The following is a 20,869-nucleotide window of genomic DNA, read 5'->3' as shown; positions in this document are numbered from 1 at the left end:
TCTTTTGTTTCCCAGATGATAAACCAGAAAAACTAGACCAAAAGTTAATAACAACAATAACAAAATTGATGTATTACTGCCCTTCACCCTAAGGCCTCAGGGCAGGTCACAATTTAAAATACATTTAAAAGAATTTAAAACAAATTACTCTCACAATTATATGATGGGGCCTAAAAATATACATCTCAAGTGTCAAAGGCCAAGATAAAGTTGTGTCTTCAGCATATGATTAAAACTGTATTGTGCACTTTCTCCCAGAAAGGCAGAAACATAGGGAACCTGCTGGATCTCACATTACTTTTATTATTTATACACATGATTCTGACTTGTTTCTCTGATTTTGAGAAAAATTGTGGAATTATTTGCAACATCTTAACATGTTTTTGAGAAGTAAACAACACGCACCTTGAAAAGCCATTGCCCTACATTTACTGCTAGTGTACCGAGCTCTTGCCACTTCTAGAACACACAGATGCATAGGCATCTGAAAAGGGAAACACCATGTGCTTCTCCATCATGAAGAGTATTTATGTGATCCAAAGCTCACTGATGCTGTGAAGCGTTTATTGTCCAAAAATGCATATGCATTCTATGTTGTGTGTTCTTCATTATGAATAAGATTTTACGATGTCACTTTGTAGCTTCGGCTTTGTCTTCTATATATTGTTACATGCATCGCTGGGTGCAGGCTTTTTCATTCCTGTGTACCAGCTCGGTGAACTTTTGTAATAGCAAGTCTTGCCTCTGAAGACAGTTTTTGTACCTAGATTATTTTAGCTGAAGTGGAATGCAGGAGTCTTGCAAGATAATCTGCAATCAATTTCAGAAGAATGTGGTCTGCCTTCTTTGCACCCTTGGCAAAAAGCCTGGTCTTTGTCTGAAATTAGTTGGCTTCTTATAAGCTGAAACCTTGACAGTTTGTATATCAAGAGTGTATTTATCTTGCACTCTTTCTCTTCTTTCCCAAAATTCTTCAGTATTGCATAGCTAAAAGATAAATATTTGCAATATATGATACATAATACATGTGAGTAGGCCAGATTCTCATTTTCTTTAAATAGATTTGTTTGCTTTTCAGACTACAACATAACTTGCAAATCTTTTGGTCTACTCTTAAGCTCATATTATTCTGGTTCTACATGGTAACTGCCACTGGTAACTGATCGTACTTGCTACTTCTATAAAGCTCAATTTAAACCATGTCTATATATTACTAAAATTATTTAGATTGCATCATTACATATTTATCAGAATTTTTACCTGCCGAAACCTTTTACATGTTTGTGACAATTGCCTTATATCCTCTGTATTAAGAAATGATAGGATGTGTATGATCAAATGGTCAGGAATTCGATGGAGGAAGTCATAGTGTCCTTGACATAAGCTGAGAATGTAGTCTAGCGTTTTCTTCCCAAAGACACCTTGCATTTGTTCTGAGTAAAAGAAAAAATATACAAGCAAACAGATTTTAAACAGGAATACTGCCAAAGTGAAAGGCACTGTGCTAAGCTAAATGGGAAAGGGCACATACAAAAAAAAAAAAAAAAAACCACCAAGAGGAAGAAAGAGAAACTTCATTCTACTGCTGTTTCCTAACTTATCTGGAAGTAAGGCTCACTGAACTCAACATGGTTTACTTCCGAGTATATACAGGATTGTATGGTTCTATTAATAAATATAATTAATTTGATACCCGATGACTGTGAAGACTGAAACTTAGGCTACTTCCAGATGACCTGTTTATTGAGCATTCATTCTGATTTGTTTATAGTAAAGTTAAATAGTTTGCATCAAGCAATTGTTATCTCACACTTTCCAATGCATTTCCCTTTCCTTCTTGTAGAAAGTCAATTTTTGTGGGGAAGTGGGTTTCTTGCACAAGAGCGCCAAATCAGCTTTAATTCTGCAGCCTGAATTTGCCTCTATGTGATTGAATCAAGCCTGAATACAGCAACAGTCTGGAAGCACCCATAAGCCAGATAAGGAGAAGTCCTGTGTGTTGGTGGAAAGCCTGATACTAGAAGGGCAATTCAGTCTATCATACTAAGAATAGGCAATTTAGCACAGAGTAAAGGGCAAGCTGCCATGATAATCATTAAGTAGAATACTACCGGCAATTCTGAATTGCCCAGGCATGTCATATTGAAAGGCATATTATTTGCACTCGCCAACTATGTTTAAAGCAAATCTTGTTCTTAAGTGCAATGCGCACACACACACTGCAGCCCTTTGCACTCTGGAAGCCTTTTAGGTTCCAAATATAAATTGACTTGAAGTATAATTATATTAATTAGAAAGGCACGAAGGCTTGCTGTGTGTGCTTAAGGTATTAGGAATGATAAATGGATTTTTCCATAGCTACCACACCATGTGGTCTAGCACTATTCATTAAGTACATAACCAGAACAAACAGCTAAGTCTATAGAATGAATGAATGTCTTTAAAAGCAACAGGGGACAAAACAAATTTAAACTTAACCCTATGGAGTAAATGTACTAACTGCTTGGCACTTGACACTGCATTACATTAGTGTCAAGTATTTCCATGGAAAAAATGAGAAATGGGGAGATCTGTACCATACAGTTAAAGTACATCCAACTGATGCAAGTAAGGCTACTTCCAGACAACCTGTTTTAAAGTCTTCATCCTGATTGGTTTGCGGGGAGATTGGATGGCATTGGGTCAAAAAGTGTTGTCCCATGCTTTCCTTTCCAGAAAAAAACTCAATCCTCTGACAAAGCAGGTATGTTATGCAAAAGTTTCAAATTAACTTTAATTTGCTAGTATATGATTGAATCCCTCCTGAAAATAGTGACATTCTGGAAACAGTCAGAGTTAAGATCTGATTCTACAAGTGTCATGGAAGAGCCATGTGCAATGGGCATTTGGTAAAGGGAGAAGTGGTGACAAAAGCGAAAGAAAAAAGGTGTAGTGTTAACTTGCCAAAACAAACCAACAGAAACCCTATTGAGATCAAATGGTAACCACCCCAAGATTGTTTGCTTATGCTGGTTAAGTGCCATTAACACACCTGTGTACTCAAAAGTCAATGTTATATCCAGTGCTTTTTTCTGGGGGGACGCAGGAGTACCAGTATGCATACCCCTAAATATTTTGTGAATCTAAGTTTGGCCTCATTGAGGGGCAGTATTTCGATATGAGTAGGATAATGAGTACCCCTAAACATTTTTTAAAGAAAAAAGCACTGATTATATCTGTTTTGTAGCGTAGTTTACAAGTTGGCTTTTTTCAACCCCAGGTGTTTTTTTTCAATCAAGGCTAGTGCCACTCAGAACATTTCCTGGATTGACTTTTTACACACTGCTGCAAGTGTTGCTTTTTGAGTGCTTGCAGCAACTTGGGTGGAGTTATGCATGCAACATCAGCCTGTCGTGCAACTGGCAGAGGACAGGATGTCTGGGGACCACCAGGGAGCAGCATTGAGCCGAGTGGGGTGGCGCAAGGGCTCTCAGATGCTGGAGAGTCGGAGCAAGATCAGAGCAGTCGAGCATCAGACAGGCAGGAGGGAAGCCCGATGGTGGAGGGGGTCTCCAGCCCTAGAGAGCGTAGGCAAACTTGAGCAGTTCTGGGACGGAAGGGGAGGTAGCAGCCCCTTCTCCGCAACTGCGCAGAAGTGCCAAATGCAGGGAAGAGAGAGAGGAGTCTTGCTGTACCCAGATTACTCTGCTGGAAAACAAAATAGAAAATTCTTTCCAGTAGCACTTTAGAGACCAACTGAGTTTGTTCTTGGTATGAGCTTTCGTGTGCATGCACACTTCTTCAGATACACTGAAACAGAAGTCACCAGATCCTTATTTAGTGTATCTGAAGAAGTGTGCATGCACACGAAAGCTCATACCAAGAACAAACTCAGTGCTACTGGAAAGAATTTTCTATTTTGTTTCGACTATGGCAGACCAGCACGGCTACCCACCTGTATCTGCTGGAAAAGATCGCGGAAGCAACCACTTCCGGGATCTGAAACTGATTGAGAGGACGTGTGAATCATGGACTGCGTTGTATTCTTTTGTACATAATAAATTCCTGTATATATGTACCTCGAGAGCCACAGCGTTTCTTTGCGGAGAGCTCATAAGACCCCATGACACCTGCCCTGACATGTCACTGGTGGTTGTAAGAAGTAATGTAGAGATTTGACTTTTAATGCTCTTTTTATCTTATAAGACATATTTCTCCCACTGAATAAAAATTAAAGTTGATTTACATATTGGGGATTGCAGTGGAGCTAACAATTAATCCATTAAGGCACACCTCCCATTTTCCTTTTCCTTTAGAAATTCCCCGCTCACTAACTTCATCTTCCCCAACATCACCGACCTAATAAGTGAGGAGAGATTATCAGTTATAGCAAGACTAGTTTATGCCTAGTTTACACCTAAGCATTACCTGACAGCTACTGATAGCTGATAGTTTTTTTTTGTTTTGGCTACTGATAGTTTTTTTTTTTTTTTCTTTTTGCAAATTGAGGGTTACATTTTAAAAATCCGCTAAAAGTGTTCTGTTTTTCTCTGACTAAACATTCTGTTCTAATGCATGGCATGACCTTGGTTGATAACATTATTCAGCATACTGCAATACTATGCTATTTGCCAGGAAACAGGAAGACAAGGAAGTAAGCCAATGCGTTGTAGGTCTTGATGTCATTCTCCTTGGGACTTTGTCAGTGAAACTCTTTTGTCAATAATGCAACTGCTGACTAAATAGAAATAATTAAACTGTGATTTAGTAGGTGACAAGGAATTAGCAGTGTTTTTATAAAAAAAGTCCTCTATATCAGGGGTAGCCAACATGGTACCCTCCATATGTTCCTGGACTACAACTCCCATCATCCCAGACCATTGGCTATGTTGGCTGCAGCTGATGAGAATCTGAATCCAATGACACCTAAAGGGCTACATATTCCCTGCCCTACAGAATGGAATATTAGACAATAATTTCTATAGACCTGGTCCATCAATAGTGCACACTTGGAGAAAAAAAATAACCCTTTTTAGTATTCATGTAAGTTTGACATTTAGTACTAACTTCCTTTTTCACTTGTTTAAAAGTATTTTGATGCTGCAGCTTAGTATGTTTAACCACTGTGTATTTGTCTCCCCTTGCATTTTAATAATTTTACTTTGAGAGCCCGATGCAGTCATTCTCAATTGTTTACCATCCAGTTTATTTACATTAGCCATCCAATACTGATCTGAAATTCAGACTGACTTCTTAAAACATAATTTGTAGTTTCAATTCTCTATCCCCTGAAGGAATGTAAAGGGAGTTTAACAAACAAACCCATTAAAAATCCAAAATATAAATACAAATATAAAAACAATGAAATGGACTACTAGGGAATTATCTGAGGTTTTCAGTTACAGTCCTGTGATCTCACTTTATATTTCAAACTGCCAACCTAGCAGTTCGAAAGCATACCAATGCGAGTAGATAAATAGGTACCGCTGCAGTAGGAAGGTAAATAGCATTTCCATGAGCTCTGGCTTCTGTCACAGTGTCCTGTTGCACCAGAAGTGGTTTAGTCATGTGAGCCACATAACCCGGAAAGCTGTCTGTGGACAAAAACTGGCTCCCTTGGTCTGAAGCAAGATGAGCACCACACCCTATAGTCAAGTTTAACTGGACTTAACCAGCCAGGGGTCCTTTAACTTTATGTTTCTAGTGCACTTGGAGCATTTAGGTAACTGACGATTCACAAACAACCAAGGCTGCAATCCTAACTGTGTCTACCCAGAAATAAGTCCCATTGAATTCAATAGGTCTTACTCCCAGTAAGTGGATGGAATTCAGTGTTTCACTTTTACGATTGTTCCATCTGCACAGCCAAAGTTTATTAATAAGAAAAGTTTTTAAAAAATGAAGACCTGAATTCCAATCCTGAGCAAGTTTACTCAGATGTAATCCCAAACTGAGTTTCATAGCACTTCATCCCATGGAAGTATGTTTAGGATTGCAGCCCAAATATTCAGCCCAAGGTTGTGTGATCCTATGCACCCTATATTGTGAATAAATCCTCTTCAACAATGCAATGTACTTCCAAGTAAACATACATAGGATCAGTCTGTTATAAGACAGTCCCATTGAATTCACTGGGGTTTATTTCAGAGTCAACGTGCACATGATTAGGTTGTAAAAGCAGGAATATGGCCATTAGACACAGCACAACAACCTTTTCTTCAGAGGGGTCGGTAATCAAAATTCTATTATTTCTTTGCCCACTCAATACTTGCTGTGTAATGGTTCATCCAAGAGAAAATCTTTATGGGGTTTCTTCACTTCTCTTGGGCAAATCCTTTCTCGATCTGGTCGAAATGTAATCCTCCAGGACTGCCAGATAACCTAAAGAATTCAGGTTTAAAATAATGAGTCAGGTTGAGCATTATTATGTCCTATTTTATTTTGTCAAAAGCCTAGTCAGTCCAGATATACAGTAAAGCAGAAAATGCAGGACTTTGTCATGACCTAGATCTGTGCAGTAATTAATCAATTGCATTGCTTACAAAAAGAAAAGCAAACAATGATGGGATTGCCACCATTTGTTTGCTTTTCCCTAGCAGATCTGCCTGAACAACCATGCTTGGGGTTGCCCACCTTTTTCTTCCTGGCAGAGACCCTGTGCCTTTATCAGCTATCCAACAAATGCAGATTTCTCACCTCTCTTGGGCTTTCTTCAGTAAAACACATTCCAACCAGGGAGAGCAAGAAATCTGTCTATTTTTTACCTCATTTTTTGTGATGGTCAAGTGATGGAAGTCTTTACTGGGAGGAGGTGCCTGAGTGTGAGCTTCATAGAGTTTCTCCTGCAGCAGGGAAGTCATTTTGACTCTGTCTACTTGCTTTCAGCTTGCAATAGAGATCACAGACTCCCAAGGTTGTTTCTATGGACTCTATACAAGAAGGACTTGACTTCAGCCCACTCCACGTGCTCTATAAATACATGGCTGGCTAGTGTTTGCATTCCTGAACTCAGGTTCTTTACCCAAGGAGGACTCAGGTGTTCAATATTTGTATCACCAGGAGGATAATATTAAAAACAAACAAAAAACACAGCCTAATTCTATGCATGCATTGTTTTTTTCAAGTCCCACTGGTTTCATAAGCATGTTTTGCACTCCCCACTTTCCAGGAGTAGTATTACAGATGCCAGGGGGTCAATTACCTTGGAAGAACACAGCACTTTTTATTTTTCTTTCCTTTTTTTTTTTTTTAAAAAAAAATTAAATATCTTTTTTTTATAGGCTTCAACACGGAGCATACAAAATCAAACAAGCAATCATCAACTAATTCACACAATGAATTTTGTTAAAGGAACATCAGTTGTTGTCGTCATCCCAAAAATACACAGCCTTAGAACAACCAGCTGCAAAAACTCAGATTTTCATCTTGTTCACTGGCTAGCTTCTGATGGCCAAGCTGTGACTTTTAGCCCCCACCCAAGCAGGCAACCTACATCTAGTACGTAGTAAAAGGTAAAGGGACCCCTGACCATTACTACGTAGTAGCTTCTGCCTATTAAAAACTTCTATTTTATATTGAGTGAACTTCAGTTTATTAGTCATTTATTTATGCTGCTTTACGGACAGGGCAGCCCCACAGGCCACCGCTCGCTTGGTCGCCGTGGGAGCAGCAGCGCCAGGCCGGATGGACTGCGCATGTGCGGTGTGGCGGAATAAGGCCTGGTTCATCATGGGTTAACCTATCACTCCCATGTTAGGTGGGTGTTCCCTGGGAGGCGGAGCTACCTGAGATTCTAAAAGGAGGGGGAACAACCTGGAAAGGCAGTTGGGGGTTTGGCAGTTGGGTGTGGAGGTTTAGAAAGAGAAACTGCGAGGTTAGGCTTTGGGGAATGGGAGGAAAGGTCATTTACCATTGCTAACGGGATGCAGGAAAGATTGTAACTGAGCTGAATTATATAAGAAGATTTGTACCAGTACTGACTCAAGATATCCATGTTTTCAAGTTACCTTAATAAAGTTAAAAGTGTTTAAACGTTCGCTGACTGTGGCAGTGCGTCAGTACCTCTAGAGGTGTGGTTGAGGGGAAAAGCACGAGAGGTTTCCTTGAGGTAAAAGGGACGGGTGGCTTATTTACCTAACACACAGAGGACTGGGCAGGGAAGCCAAAGGTGCCACGCAGTTGCCAGAACGAAAGGGCAAGCTGCAGCAGTTTGGGAACCCAGGGCGGGAGATCCCAAGGTGGCAGGAGTTTCACTTTAAGAACGTAAAGCACTGAGGTACCCCAGAGACACTCCCATATAACCAATGAAGGATTCATCCTAGTGGACAGTGAAAGCTAGGGAGAGTCACGGTTGGGGAAGAATCGAAAAGGGTGAGGGAGTGGGATCCCTCACATGCGGCATTTCTGCGCATGCGCTGTCCACCTGACATGTGTCGCAACATCACAACGCATGCATCGTGACGTCACGACGCTCCATCCCCAGGGGGTGCCTCCGCGCACTGCCCTGGGCGGCCAAGCGGCATCCTACGCCCCTGGGAATTTGTTTCCATTGGAGACACATGTCCCCCACCCCATTGGTTACTTTCAGACATCAGGTGAAGATGTATCTGTTCCTTTGAACATGGATGAGTTCAATAACTAGCTTATCTGCTTTAGGAGTATTTGTTTTATTGAAATGTTCTTGTCAATGGGTATTGGTTTTATGGTTTTAACATACCTATTTTGCAAGGCTTTTGGTAGTTAGCGCTGAAGGATATTAGTAAGAGTATATATTACCATATTTAATCCTCCACAAATCCATGTGTGTAGGTTAACACAAAGAAAACGATGTGTATCTGTTTTTAATATGTGGGGTTTGCACATAAAGTAGCAGAATTTACATTCCATCATTAGGCAGATTTTGTGAAGTATAGGAAAAGGTTTTTAAACCTTTTTTTTTTAACAAGAAAGATTTATTATATTCCAGCTCCTTAGGGCAGCTGGCTCCCTTTTCAATACAACAGACCACAGACTACAAGGTAAGTTTAAAATAATTTAGTTACTTACAGAGACTTGCATATTCCTTAGTAACAACAATCCGGCCCAGCACTGCTGCTCCCACGGCGACCAAGCAGGCCGCCGGGCAGGCGGCAGCTTATGGGGCTGCCCTGTCCGTGCTGCTTTACGGACGGGGCAGCCCCACGGGCCACCGCTTGCTCGGCCGCTGCCAGGTGAGCGGTGGCTCGTGGGGCTGCTCCGGCCATCCGTGGAGCAGCACGGACGGGGGGCTGGGCAGCAGGGCTTGGCTTGGGGAGTGGTGGGAGGAGCCGCAGAGTGTCACCCCCTCCCCTGGAACCCGGGGTGCCCTGCCCCCATTGCCCCTCCCTTGCTACACCACTGCAAATTCCACAACCAAGGCACCATGACAGAAGAGGCCCTGCACTGCAGCACTGCACAGATCACATCTGCCAATAGCACTACAAGCAAGGCCTTACCTGCTTGTTGATAATGGGAAAGATGCTCCTTTATGTGTAGATCACTCAAAGTAGCAGAAATAATAAATCACAGCAGTTTTTTTTTAAAAGTAACAGCAACACAACAAAGTAACAAAAATAGTTTCCTTTCTTGTAACATAAGAACACCAAATTATACTCTTTTAGTTGCAGAAATATATTATTTATTCCCCATACAAATAAGGATGTTTCAAATGTTCAGCTCTAATTTGTTACTGTTGTTTTTAGGTTATCAGCCGGTAGAGGTCAGCAAACACTGCACTTTGAGGAATCAGTGTGTGTGTGTAATGAATACACGTATAATCTTGTGGCACCTTAAGAACTTAACAGGAATATTGAGGTATAAGCATTTAGGAATTAGACTCTAATTTATCAGATGCATTATTATTTACAGGTAGTATTATCAGTTGCCAAATATTGAATATATATTGAAAAGTTGTTTGTCTTATGTATTTGGACAGCTGTTAAGAAATTATAACCAAATTTTGCATAGTTATTGAGATACAGTTTTTTTTATTCGTTTAGATACTATTGCATGCCACTTTGAATCAAGATGGCAGACTGAGCCTTTCAAAATCGCACTAATTTTAACCAAATTTAGTGTGGTGGTTCCTGAGATCAAGGTTTTCATCTGTGTTGTGTTTGGATACAATTGGGCACCATTTTGAATCAAGACTGAACCTTTCAAAACTTCACAGATTTTTCGGTTTCTTAGAGTTCCAAAGCAATGCTGGGTACAAGCCTGCTAGTGTGTGTGTGTATACACACACACACACACACACACATATTCATTATGGAGAAAAGTTGTGGAGCCTCCCCTCCCCCAACAAATGAAATGCATTCAGTTTGGTTGTGTACTTTTTGGTGTTTTATTTAGTGTTTATGACAACCTTGGTTACTTTTAAAATGTTTTTTTTGGGGGGGGCCTTTTGGGTTTTCCCCCTTCATGGATCACTGCCTTGTCATGGCGAAGGGGCTTGAATAACTCCAAGAAGCTATGAGCTATGCCGTGCAGGGCCACCCAAGCCGGACAGTTCATAGCTGAGAGTTTAGACTAAATGTGATCCACCTGGAGAAGGAACTGGCAAACCACTCCAGTATTTTGCCAAGAAAACTCCATGGACATAAAAAAGAGAAGCTTTGAGAAGTGAGAGTTTCCAAGGCATGCTCTGGTTCTTGGGATCACAGAGTCGAGCACGACTAAGACGACTAAACAACAACAAATTGGGTTGTTGGTTTTATTTTTATTATGTATTTTGTGGTTTTATATCTTGATTTTATTCTGTGAACTACTCTGAGACCCCATAGTATAGGGCCGTATAAAGATTCAATCAATCAAGTAATTAAAAAAAAAAATGTTGTAAGCAGACTCCAACACGATTTTAAGGCAGCATACAAATGAAAGGATGTAAACGTGTGCCCATTCCCTCAGAATCCTCTGCAAAATGCAACAAATGCTGTGGCACCCCAGGGCTTCCTCAGCAGGCTGGTGAATGCAGGTAAACTTCCCTGCGGTTGTTATATATGGAGAGGCTGCCATACAATTTATGTCTAGTTCTCGCCTGCATTTCCTACGCGTTGGAAACTGAAAAATAGCACATCAGAGAACAAGGAGCTAACCTTCTGCTTTTCTATCATTATTCATATATACCAACACACAAATGCTAGAAAAAAATATATTATATTACATTATACTATAATTCCGATCACGTGAGCCCCCAACTTGTAGGATGACTACCTAGTCACGAGAACTAAGCAGCATGCAATCTCTTGTCACGTAAACTCCACGACGGAGGAGTCCCACTCCCATCTCCTCCTCACGGGTCGGGAAGCACAGGGAGATGAAGGCATCATGGCGCCTCCAGCAGACTCTTCCCCCCCCCCCAACAGCGTCATTCCAAACGACGATACTCGCAGCCACGCGCCTGCGCTGAATTCTACAGCCGGGGGCGGGGCGAACTCCAAGCAGCCGTTGGGCAGCAGCTGGAAGGCGCGAGCCAATGAAAGGGCGCCTGTGTGGCCGCGCGGCCTACCCACCGCTCCGCCTCAGCACCGTCGCCTGGCGCCTTCAGCCGCCCTCCCCCCCCCCTACCCTGCGCGCGCCACAGTCTCCGGCATCCCTATGGACCCTGGCTTGTGAGAGCAGCCGCCATTGTAGGGAAGCGCCTCTCTCCCCGTAGCCGTTGTTTTCTCCCCGGTAGGTACTTTGCCGTTTCTTCAGCCCCCTCTTCCTTCTACTCCTCCCCCACCTTTACCGCCCAGTTTAAAAGGGTGATGGAGAGGGACGTCTTTTCACCTCATGTGTGAAAAGCTCGGCTCGCTTACCCGCCCTTTTTATTTTCTTTTTAACGCACCACAGTAGCCTTTTGTCCCCTCCCCCTTTCCGTTCACATAGCGTTTTGCGCGCGCTCGGTTGCGCGTTCCCCATCTCCGTTCTCTGCTCGCGCGCGTACACACACCTCCTCTTGTCTGTCGCCTCCCTCCCTCACCCATTGATACCTCTCCCTCCCCTACCGTCTCTGCAAATAGCTTGTTGCTGGCAAATTTGCTAAACGTGCGTGCACACGATCAAATACTTTATGCCCCCCCCGTGTTCAACTGGGCTTGTCGGCCCTAAGATCTTTCGCCCTTCGCAACGTTTATGCGCAGTAGCAGGTCGTTGCTGTTTCCTGAAGGCTGGACTACGAGGCTCAGTTATTTGGGATTAGGAGTAATTCCTGCCTGGGGGTTATCGGGCCCCATTGGGTGTTGGGGACCACCTGCATCAAGAGAACCACAGGTACCGCATCCTTGGTGTAAGGCCAACATCGACTTGGATTTTGCAGCAGTGGGGTGCACATTTCAAGACATGCTTTATTCTGTTGGCGGAAATATCATTGCTTAAATAGTCTCATGGAAAGCATATTTGTTGTTGTTTAGTCCTTTAGTCATGTCCGACTGTTCATGACCCCATGGACCAGAGCACGCCAGGCACTCCTGTCTTCCACTGCCTCCCGCAGTTTGGTCAGACTCATGTTGGTAGCTTCAAGAACACTGTCCAACCATCTCATCCTCTGTCGTCCCCTTCTCCTTGTGCCCTCCATCTTTCCTAACATTATTTCTGGGTTAGCGGAGTATGTAACCTGAAGCATATGTAACCCGAGGTACCACTGTACATTGCTAATAGTTTCAATGCAAATATTTTAATATTCTAAATACTCTTGAGTAGTATATGGTGCCTTGAGAAATGGCATTAAGGATGCATCCTGGGGTGTCCCATGTAGCAGTGAACATGGAAATCAAAAGTTCTGGTTAGTTTTTATTTTTGATGGAATAGTGAATGAAGGTTACTGTGACCCCGTGGCTTAGCATGAATGAAAAAATATGTACGGTAGTTTCCTAGGGGGAAGATTGCAGTCACTGTGCTCCTTGCCCAGGCCTCCTGCTTCCATGCTACCTCCGGAACAAAGTCATTCTTTGACATAGCATTGCATCTGAACCTGGGCTTATGGTTTGCCTTGCTCCAGCTGTGACTAAGACCCCTCCACTCACTGCAGCTGTCTATGCTATATGCATAAATTTTGGGGGAAGCACTAGATGGAGTGTGTGGCATTAGGAGTGGGACTTATCTGCGTGGCTCATTTCCTTGCTTCCATGTTGCTGAACATGGGAGATAGTAACACCTGCAAAGAGCTATAAGTTTAACCCTTTTAAGAGTGAATGTTACTGGCACAAAGCAAAATATTCATAATACAAATTATTTTTCCGTACCTTACAACTGATAAAAGGGTCTAGAACTAGCAGGATATTCTCTGCAGATTGTGTTTTTTGTTAGGCTTTCTGCAACAGAAAGAACCATCTGGCATTGGTAAACAGATTAAATTGCCCTCAGCAACTAATGGTTTTGTAAACAATGAAGAGATTTATATTCATAAGTATTTGTACATAGGGTGATTTCCCTCCGAAGTGGAAGATTGTGATATACAGCTTAACAAGGTTAGATGATTTGATTTTTCTTAGGAGATATAATTATTCAGCTGAGTGTTCATTTAGTTAATTTTACTTTAATAAGAACAAACTTTTCTGTATGTTATGTGCTAACTTTTTAACTTTTATTTCAGGAATACTGGAGCTTACAGTCTGAAACATGTGTAGTGTTATGCAAGTTGACAATAGAAAAATGGATGTGTTGAAGATCCTGCGTAAAACAACAGAGCGCTTGGAATGTGATCACTGCAGTTTCAGAGGGTCTGACTATGAAAACATACAGATTCATATGGGTACTATCCACCCCGAGTTTTGTGATGAAATGGATACTGCAGGACTGGGGAAACTTATATTTTATCAGAAAAGTGCAAAGTTGTTCCACTGCCACAAATGTTTTTTTACCAGCAAAATGTATTGCAATGTTTATTATCACATCACAGCACACCATGCAATGCCTGACAAATGGAAAGAAGAGCAAAAAGTTTTGTTAGCAACAGGTGCAGAAACTGTAAAGAAACCTCTGTTTGTGGAACCTCAGAAGTCTTCTCCATCTCTTGAGTCACTGAAACCCACTGTTTCTCCCGAATCTCAGAAGCTGGCTCCCTCTGAACCCCTCAAGCCTGACGTTGGGTTATCTTCCAAGATACAAAAGCCCATTTCAGTTGTATCTGTGGAGCAACCAAAGGTTGCTCCAGTTGCATGCCCAGAGCCACAGAAACCCATCTCTGTTGCATCACCAGAGCTTCCAAGACCTATTCCAGTGGTGTCATCAGAGCCATTGAAACCAGTCACTTTTGTGGCTCCAGAGCCCCTGAAACCCACTCCAGTGGAGTCCTCAGATGTATCAAAACCTGTATGTGCTATCTCCCCTGAGCCACAGAAACCTGGCACAGCCACATATGTTGAGCCACAGAAACCCTTCTCTAATGTACATCCAGAACTGCATGTATCTATCTCAGAGTCAGAGAAGCCTGCATCACTTGTTTCTCTAGAACCACAAAAACCCCTACAACCTGTATCTCCAGAACCTCAGAAGTCTGCTGTGCCTGCATCTCCACCTGTGGCTGCATCTGAACCACAGAAATTTGCTCCGGCTGTGTCTCCCGAGCCTCGCAGGCATTCTCCGGCTGTGTCTCCCGAACCTCGCAAGCACTCTCCAGCTGTGTCTCCTGAGCCTCGCAAGCACTCTCCGGCTGTGTCTCCTGAACCTCGCAGGCACTCTCCAGCAGTATCTCCTGAGCCCCGCAGGCACTCTCCAGCTGTGTCTCCTGAGCTAAAGAAATCTACATCGGCTATATCCTCAGAAACTCGCAGGCATATTCCTCCAATGCGGAGGCCTGCTTCAGCGCTTTCCCCTGAACTAAGAAAACCTGAACCACCAATACCAGATCATTGGAGATCAGCTCCTAGTATTGCTCCAGAACCCTGGAGGCCTGCTCCTAATATTTCCCACGAACAACAGAAGTCTTCTATTACTGTGTCACCTTGGTCCCCCAAACCTCCCACATCTATGTCAATGGAGTCTAGGAGGCCTGCCTCAGAACCTCGAAGACCAGGTTCTTTGATGTCCCCAGAGCCTCAGAAGTTTGTGCCAGAGCCTTGGAAATCTACCTCCTTGCCTGAGTCTCAGAAACCTAGTCTTGTTTCCTCAGAGCCCTGGAAACCCATTTCTTCTGTTTATCCTGAAGGCTGGAAACCCGTCTTGTCTCCTGACACCTGGAGATCATCACCAGCAGTACCACCCTCTGCACATCCCATGCCAACAGAGCTTAGAAAGCCTGTTCCCCCAATGTCACCTGATCTTTGGAAACCTTCATTCTTTCCTGAGCAACGTAAGCCAGCTCCTGTGTCTCCTGATCCTTGGAAATTCCCTTCTGACTCTCGGAAGTCTCCTTTCTTTTCAGAGACTCAGAAGCCTGCTCCTTTTGTTTCTTCTGAGTTCCAAAAACGTGCTTTGTTTTCCGAACCCCGAAAACGGGCACTTTTTCCAGAGTCTAAGAAATCTGTTCCTCCTCCTCCTCCTACTGATGTGCAAAAACGTCCATTCTTCCATGAAACTCACATGTCTTTTCCTGAGGTCCAAAAACATGCCCTGTTTTCTGAACCTCACAGACCACCTCCTGTTTCACCTGAGGCCCCAAAGCATGCCTTCTTCCCAGAGCCCCAGAAACATGTTGCAGTTTCTCCTGAAGTTCCAGAGCATGTTTCCTTTGGAGAACCTCAGAAACCACCTGTTCTTACTCATGAAGTGTTGAAGGCTTCTTCAATTTCTCCTGAAATCCAGAAACATGCAAGCTTCACTGAACCACAGAAGGCACTTCCTGGTTCCCCTGAGAAACAACGTCATGGTTTCTTTGCTGAGACTTCAAAGGGTTCTCTTTCACTTGAGCTCCAAAAACCTGCTCCTATGTCTTCTGATCCAAAGCAGAACTTTGGTTCTGATGTCCACAGACCACTGGAAACAGCAGGCAGAGAAGTTCACAAAACTGCTGTCTCTGACTTCAGTCAGTCTGCTACACCCATATTTTCAGACTTGCAGGCACATTCCGAAACTGGTAAAGATTTCTTCACCGAACAGCCAGAAGGTGATAATCCATTCAGTAGTCTGTTATCTCCAAAGGAGAAGCCTATACAAGCCAAGGAAGCTACAGAAGAAGTATTATTTTCTTGTCCAAAGAAGAAACCGAAGAAGGAAAATCAGGAAACTGAAAATATAGACCTAAATAACAGTGGGAGTGGAAATAATGAAATGGATACCTCTGAAGTTAAGGAGCAGGAATCAAACAGTGATCAAGAACAGTTTGATACAGAAACTTCTGACCTCAATAAAGACACTAAAATTGATGCAGCTACTCCTACTCAGCCTCAGTGTGTGCTGCAGTTTACTGAAGAAAAAGAAGCTTTTATCTCGGAAGAAGAAATAGCAAAATATATGAAGCGTGGCAAAGGCAAATATTATTGCAAAATTTGTTGCTGCCGGGCTATGAAAAAAGGTGCTGTTTTGCATCATTTGGTTAACAAGCATAACGTTCACAGTCCATACAAGTGTGATATATGTGGAAAGGCATTTCTCTTGGAATCTCACCTTAAAAACCATGTTGCTGCTCATGGTCAGAGTTTGCTTAAATGTCCACGTTGCAGTTTTGAATCAAACTTTCCTAGAGGCTTTAAGAAGCATCTAACCCATTGCCAAAGTCGTCATAATGAAGAGGCCAATAAAAAACAGATGGATACCATAACTGAGCCACCTACTCAGAGTGAAGATGCCAGTAAGGTGCCAGTTGATAGCACCGAACCATTGAACGAATCACTCATCGAATCACTTACTGAACCACAGACTTAATCATATTTATTTTGGAGAATCTTCAAAAATATTAGCTTGTCAGTGATGCGGTGGAACTGTTTTATGCAATTATATCAGCATGTCACAATAAACATGATGGCCACAATTAAATGCAAAATTAAGTGCACTTAACTCATTTATTTGAATGGGCCCTAGTTTGCTTAACTGTGCTATATTGTAGCCATTAGTTTGCAGAAATAGTTAACACAGAACTACCAAAGTAATAGGTCTGTACTGGATTGTTTGGAGTGCTGTTTTTAAAACAAAAAATGGAGATTAAGTCATGGACAGAGCAGTCAATGGTTTATTACAAATGCTCTGGCAACAGAATTATCAGATTCTGAGCCCTGACAGTACTTCACTACCCAGAGCAGAAGTTTATAGGTGGTGAGAGACAGAAGGGGCAGAGCCCAGAGGTGGTGTGCATCTCCCTCCATCCTACATCCTGGGGGTGTGTACAGGGAATGTGGGCTTTTTATTCCCTGATCCACACGCCCCCACAAACAGCTCATTTTTGCCCTCTCCACTGCAATATTTGAATATTTGTGAGCATCTTTTCCAACTCGCAAGGTGTCCAGCATGCTCCTCTGCATGCTCCACTCTGCACAGCGTTGTCAAGCCTTTTGTGGAGACAATCACTGATGCAATAAACTCACTTCACACCCACGGTAGAGGCAGTAAGGTTTATTTCTGGTTTGCAGCTTAATGATTTTGTACAGGGGTAGGCAACCTAAGGCCTGTGGGCCAGATGCAGCCCAATCGCCTTCTAAATCCAGCCCACAGACGGTCTGGGAATCAGCATGTTTTTACATGAGGAGAATCTGTCCTTTTATTTGAAATGCATCTCTGGGTTATTTGTGGGGCATAGGGATTTGTTCATTTCCCCCCCAAAAAATATAGTCTGGCCCACCACATGCTCTGAGGGATGGTGGACTGGCCCTTGGCTGAAAAAGGTTGCCGACCCCTGATTTTGTACATCATTAACCCATACATCAGTCACTAGCATGCTGCATCTGGAGATGGTTCTCCCCTTCACAGCAGGAAGAAGAGCAAAGAGAGAAAATGAAAAACTCAACTCACTCTTTCAGTCTTATCTAGGCCCAGAGACACACTGCACGTGAACATTACCTCGTTTTTCTGACCTTGAAGCCATCAGCTTCTATATTGTTTAAACTTTACATTATATTGTGTAGATATGGAATGACTACTAGTTTCAGTTTCACATATACCAACACCCCGCTCAGTCCTTATCAGAACTAGAGCATATACAAAAAACTTACACAGTATGCTTATTCAGACCCAATTGCAAACATTTCTCATGTTTCTGAAACTTGAAAGCCTTGGTCATGCTGTCAGCAATATTCTTACTGGGGCAATATTTCAGTTTCACTAGACCTTGTGAGACATGTTCACAAACACTTTGAAATTTAATTTCAATATGTTTTGTTACGTTCTTAAATTGTCCAGATTCTGCTAGCTATACCTTGCCTGCACTTTTCTAACCCTCCCAACATCATAGGTTTGCACTATGATTTACTAAATTACTAAAATAAGCAGCTAGAATAGCAGAAATGTGGCAATGTGCCCAATCAGTTAACTCTCCAAATCCAGTTTTTTATTTGAAATATATTGAATAGCTCAATATTTAGTGTAAACATCACAAAACTGAAATTGTTTTAAACTGTGCATGGAATAGTATAGTAGTTTGTCTTGAATCATAAGTAGTGACCATTTTTATAAGTATTGCAAGGAAAAATCTGTGCACCTCAATAAATTTGCTTGTTTAGATTTTTTAAGTAGTTGTGCTTCTGCTCTCACTCTGTTTGAAGTGCAGATTAATGTGTGTGAAATAGCTGGAGTAATGTCAGATGTATTGGACATATATATATGCTGTCTTGTATTGTTTATAATTTGGGGAATGTGTTTTAAGCATTGTATTCTATTCTTCTAACAATAAAAAATAATCTCTGCATTGAAATTGTTAAATTGTATGTATTAGGTAATGTTTCATCAGCTTTTATTACTTCAGATATTTATTACTGGAATTAGTACAGATTTCTGTGCATTCTCTAATGCAGGTAAGTGCATTTACAATGTAAATAATATTTTTTAAAAGAAAATTAAATGGTAATCTATACAAATCTCTTGTGATTCAAATTCAACACCACATGTGGTTACATCATACATGATCTGCTTGTTCTACATGAGAAATGGATTTAGATGTCAACAAAATTGTGTAGGAAGTGGCAGCTGTGCCATTCAGCTGGTAGATAAATTGGTTCAGTTTTTCCCAGTCCACAGTACTACTTATGTTCATGACCCATAGCAATTGAAATCTGGTGCCTCTATCCTTTTGTTGTTTGAGATGTGAAGGTGTCATATCTCATCCTTCATGTTGTGCAGCCTTTTATTTTACCAGAGGTGAAATGAAGTCCAAAGATACTGTTCTGCTGATTCAGCCTCTTGGTTAAGCAGAGCATAATAACTCTTAAAGAACCTATGTATTATGGCACTGGATAGATTTTTACCAAAAAATTTTTTTTTTTTTTGTAACTTCTGGTTGACACTTCTTGCTTTATCATGTAAGGTGTAATAAAATAGAAAAGTTCCAAAGGCATTAATTTAATTCAGCCCAATGTAAGCATTGTTAAATATTACTGGTATATTTTTTTAAAAAGTGTGCCAACATGAAGTGGGGATTATCTTTACAGTGCATAGACGTTATCCCATGATTTGTATGTACATAGGAGAATTTGGACAGCCTGAGATTTGTTTGAAGCTCTCATTACAGCTTTTTTCTCTGCAGAAGAGACAAGCTGGTGGCTTAAATTGCAGCCTGAGTTTTCAGAGGTGCAATACAAGCAGCTATAGGTGAAACTTTCACCTGTATTTGAAAATAAGTTGTTTCATCTGCTCTTCAGCTTTGCTAAAAAAAATTGTGGCTGTTTCCTGCCTTAAAATTTGCATGTAGAAGTATAAAAATAATTGGAGGTGCCCATTCCAAGCATACTCTAGCCAAGATGTAGAAGAATTAAATTGAATCTGAAATTAATTTAGCTAAATGAGAAACAAAAACATTGTCTGTGTACCAACATATTTACATGGCTTGAATTCCCCAAAAGGTCAGTGTGATCCCTTATATAAGAATAGCACCTAATCTGCATTTTGTTTTCATCATAGATTAGTTTTTCTGAAGTATATAAGGACATATGCCCTTGGGGAAAGTAAAAACTTGCAGGTCTGGATTTTTCCATTACTATGATTTTAACAGATGTAAGTGAATTATATTGTATTTATAGTATATAGAAGTAGGATGTTCCATGACAGGAAAATGTGTACAGAGAAATATGTATTATTTTGGCATTTGTGCCCTGCTAGAATAGGGTTTTTTCCGAAACACACACAGCTGCTTACAAAACAAAAGCAAGAGCATGGATGGGATTACATTTTGACACTTTGTGGTTACATTTGCCAGCTCTATTTTTCAGGGAGCTCAATGGATTGAATTTGGGTATTCCATGACCTAACTAACCACTGCTAGGTGAAAACATATATTAATTTATCAGTATTTCCTTTGCATTAACTGGACTGGAGCTTTGTTAATAATGTCTAATAATCTTTTCCATATCCCACAATACATTTAATGATGGGAATCTGTAACATTTTGTACGATATGAACTGTTGATGCAGGGAGAGAACAAAAGTTATTTTTTAAAAAAAATTAACAGAATTTCTAGCTAGCCTGCCCTTCTTGTGCATATCTATTACTCAGGGCAGCTGTCAACAATTAAATTCACAGTGTCATGAAACAATATCAAACAATATTATGCAACAGAGGTAGGCAGAATAAAAACAGATAAAAACATCTGGGCCAGGCAAAAACCTGCTGGAATAAATATTGAACTATTGAGCAGAAGATGGTTAAAGAGGAGCTGCATAGACATAGTTATCACAGACACACATCTTACTTCATAGGTGAGGCAGAGATGAGCCTCTCCACATCTTGGGCAGCAAAGCAGAGTAGTGGCGAAAGACGTAGGTGATTCTGGATCCAAACCCTTTAGGGCTTTAAAGGTAATTAGAAGCACTT

General features: G+C 41.5%; 2 protein-coding genes across 2 annotated transcripts; one reads left to right on the top strand and one right to left on the bottom strand.

Annotated features, from left to right (window-relative positions):
- Window positions 1-283: 283 nt before the first annotated feature.
- On the bottom strand, window positions 284-7,172 carry LOC117046019 (F-box only protein 36-like). The gene is made up of 4 exons (XM_033147701.1): window positions 6,744-7,172; window positions 6,252-6,360; window positions 1,261-1,433; window positions 284-987 (listed from the first exon to the last, which is right to left on the bottom strand). The coding sequence occupies exons 1-4, from the start codon at window positions 6,837-6,839 to the stop codon at window positions 823-825; spliced, it is 543 nt and encodes a 180-aa protein (XP_033003592.1). The 5' UTR covers window positions 6,840-7,172; the 3' UTR covers window positions 284-822.
- A 4,395-nt stretch (window positions 7,173-11,567) lies between these two features.
- CHAMP1 (chromosome alignment maintaining phosphoprotein 1) lies at window positions 11,568-16,906 on the top strand. Its single transcript, XM_033147698.1, has 2 exons — window positions 11,568-11,667; window positions 13,571-16,906. Exon 2 carries the CDS (start codon window positions 13,597-13,599, stop codon window positions 16,777-16,779), a length of 3,183 nt encoding a protein of 1,060 aa, XP_033003589.1. The 5' UTR covers window positions 11,568-11,667; window positions 13,571-13,596; the 3' UTR covers window positions 16,780-16,906.
- Window positions 16,907-20,869: the final 3,963 nt, after the last annotated feature.

This window comes from Lacerta agilis, chromosome 4, assembly GCF_009819535.1.
Source record: "Lacerta agilis isolate rLacAgi1 chromosome 4, rLacAgi1.pri, whole genome shotgun sequence".
In the NCBI taxonomy this organism is placed as follows: domain Eukaryota; kingdom Metazoa; phylum Chordata; class Lepidosauria; order Squamata; family Lacertidae; genus Lacerta; species Lacerta agilis.
This window is presented reverse-complemented; position numbering and strand designations above follow the sequence as displayed.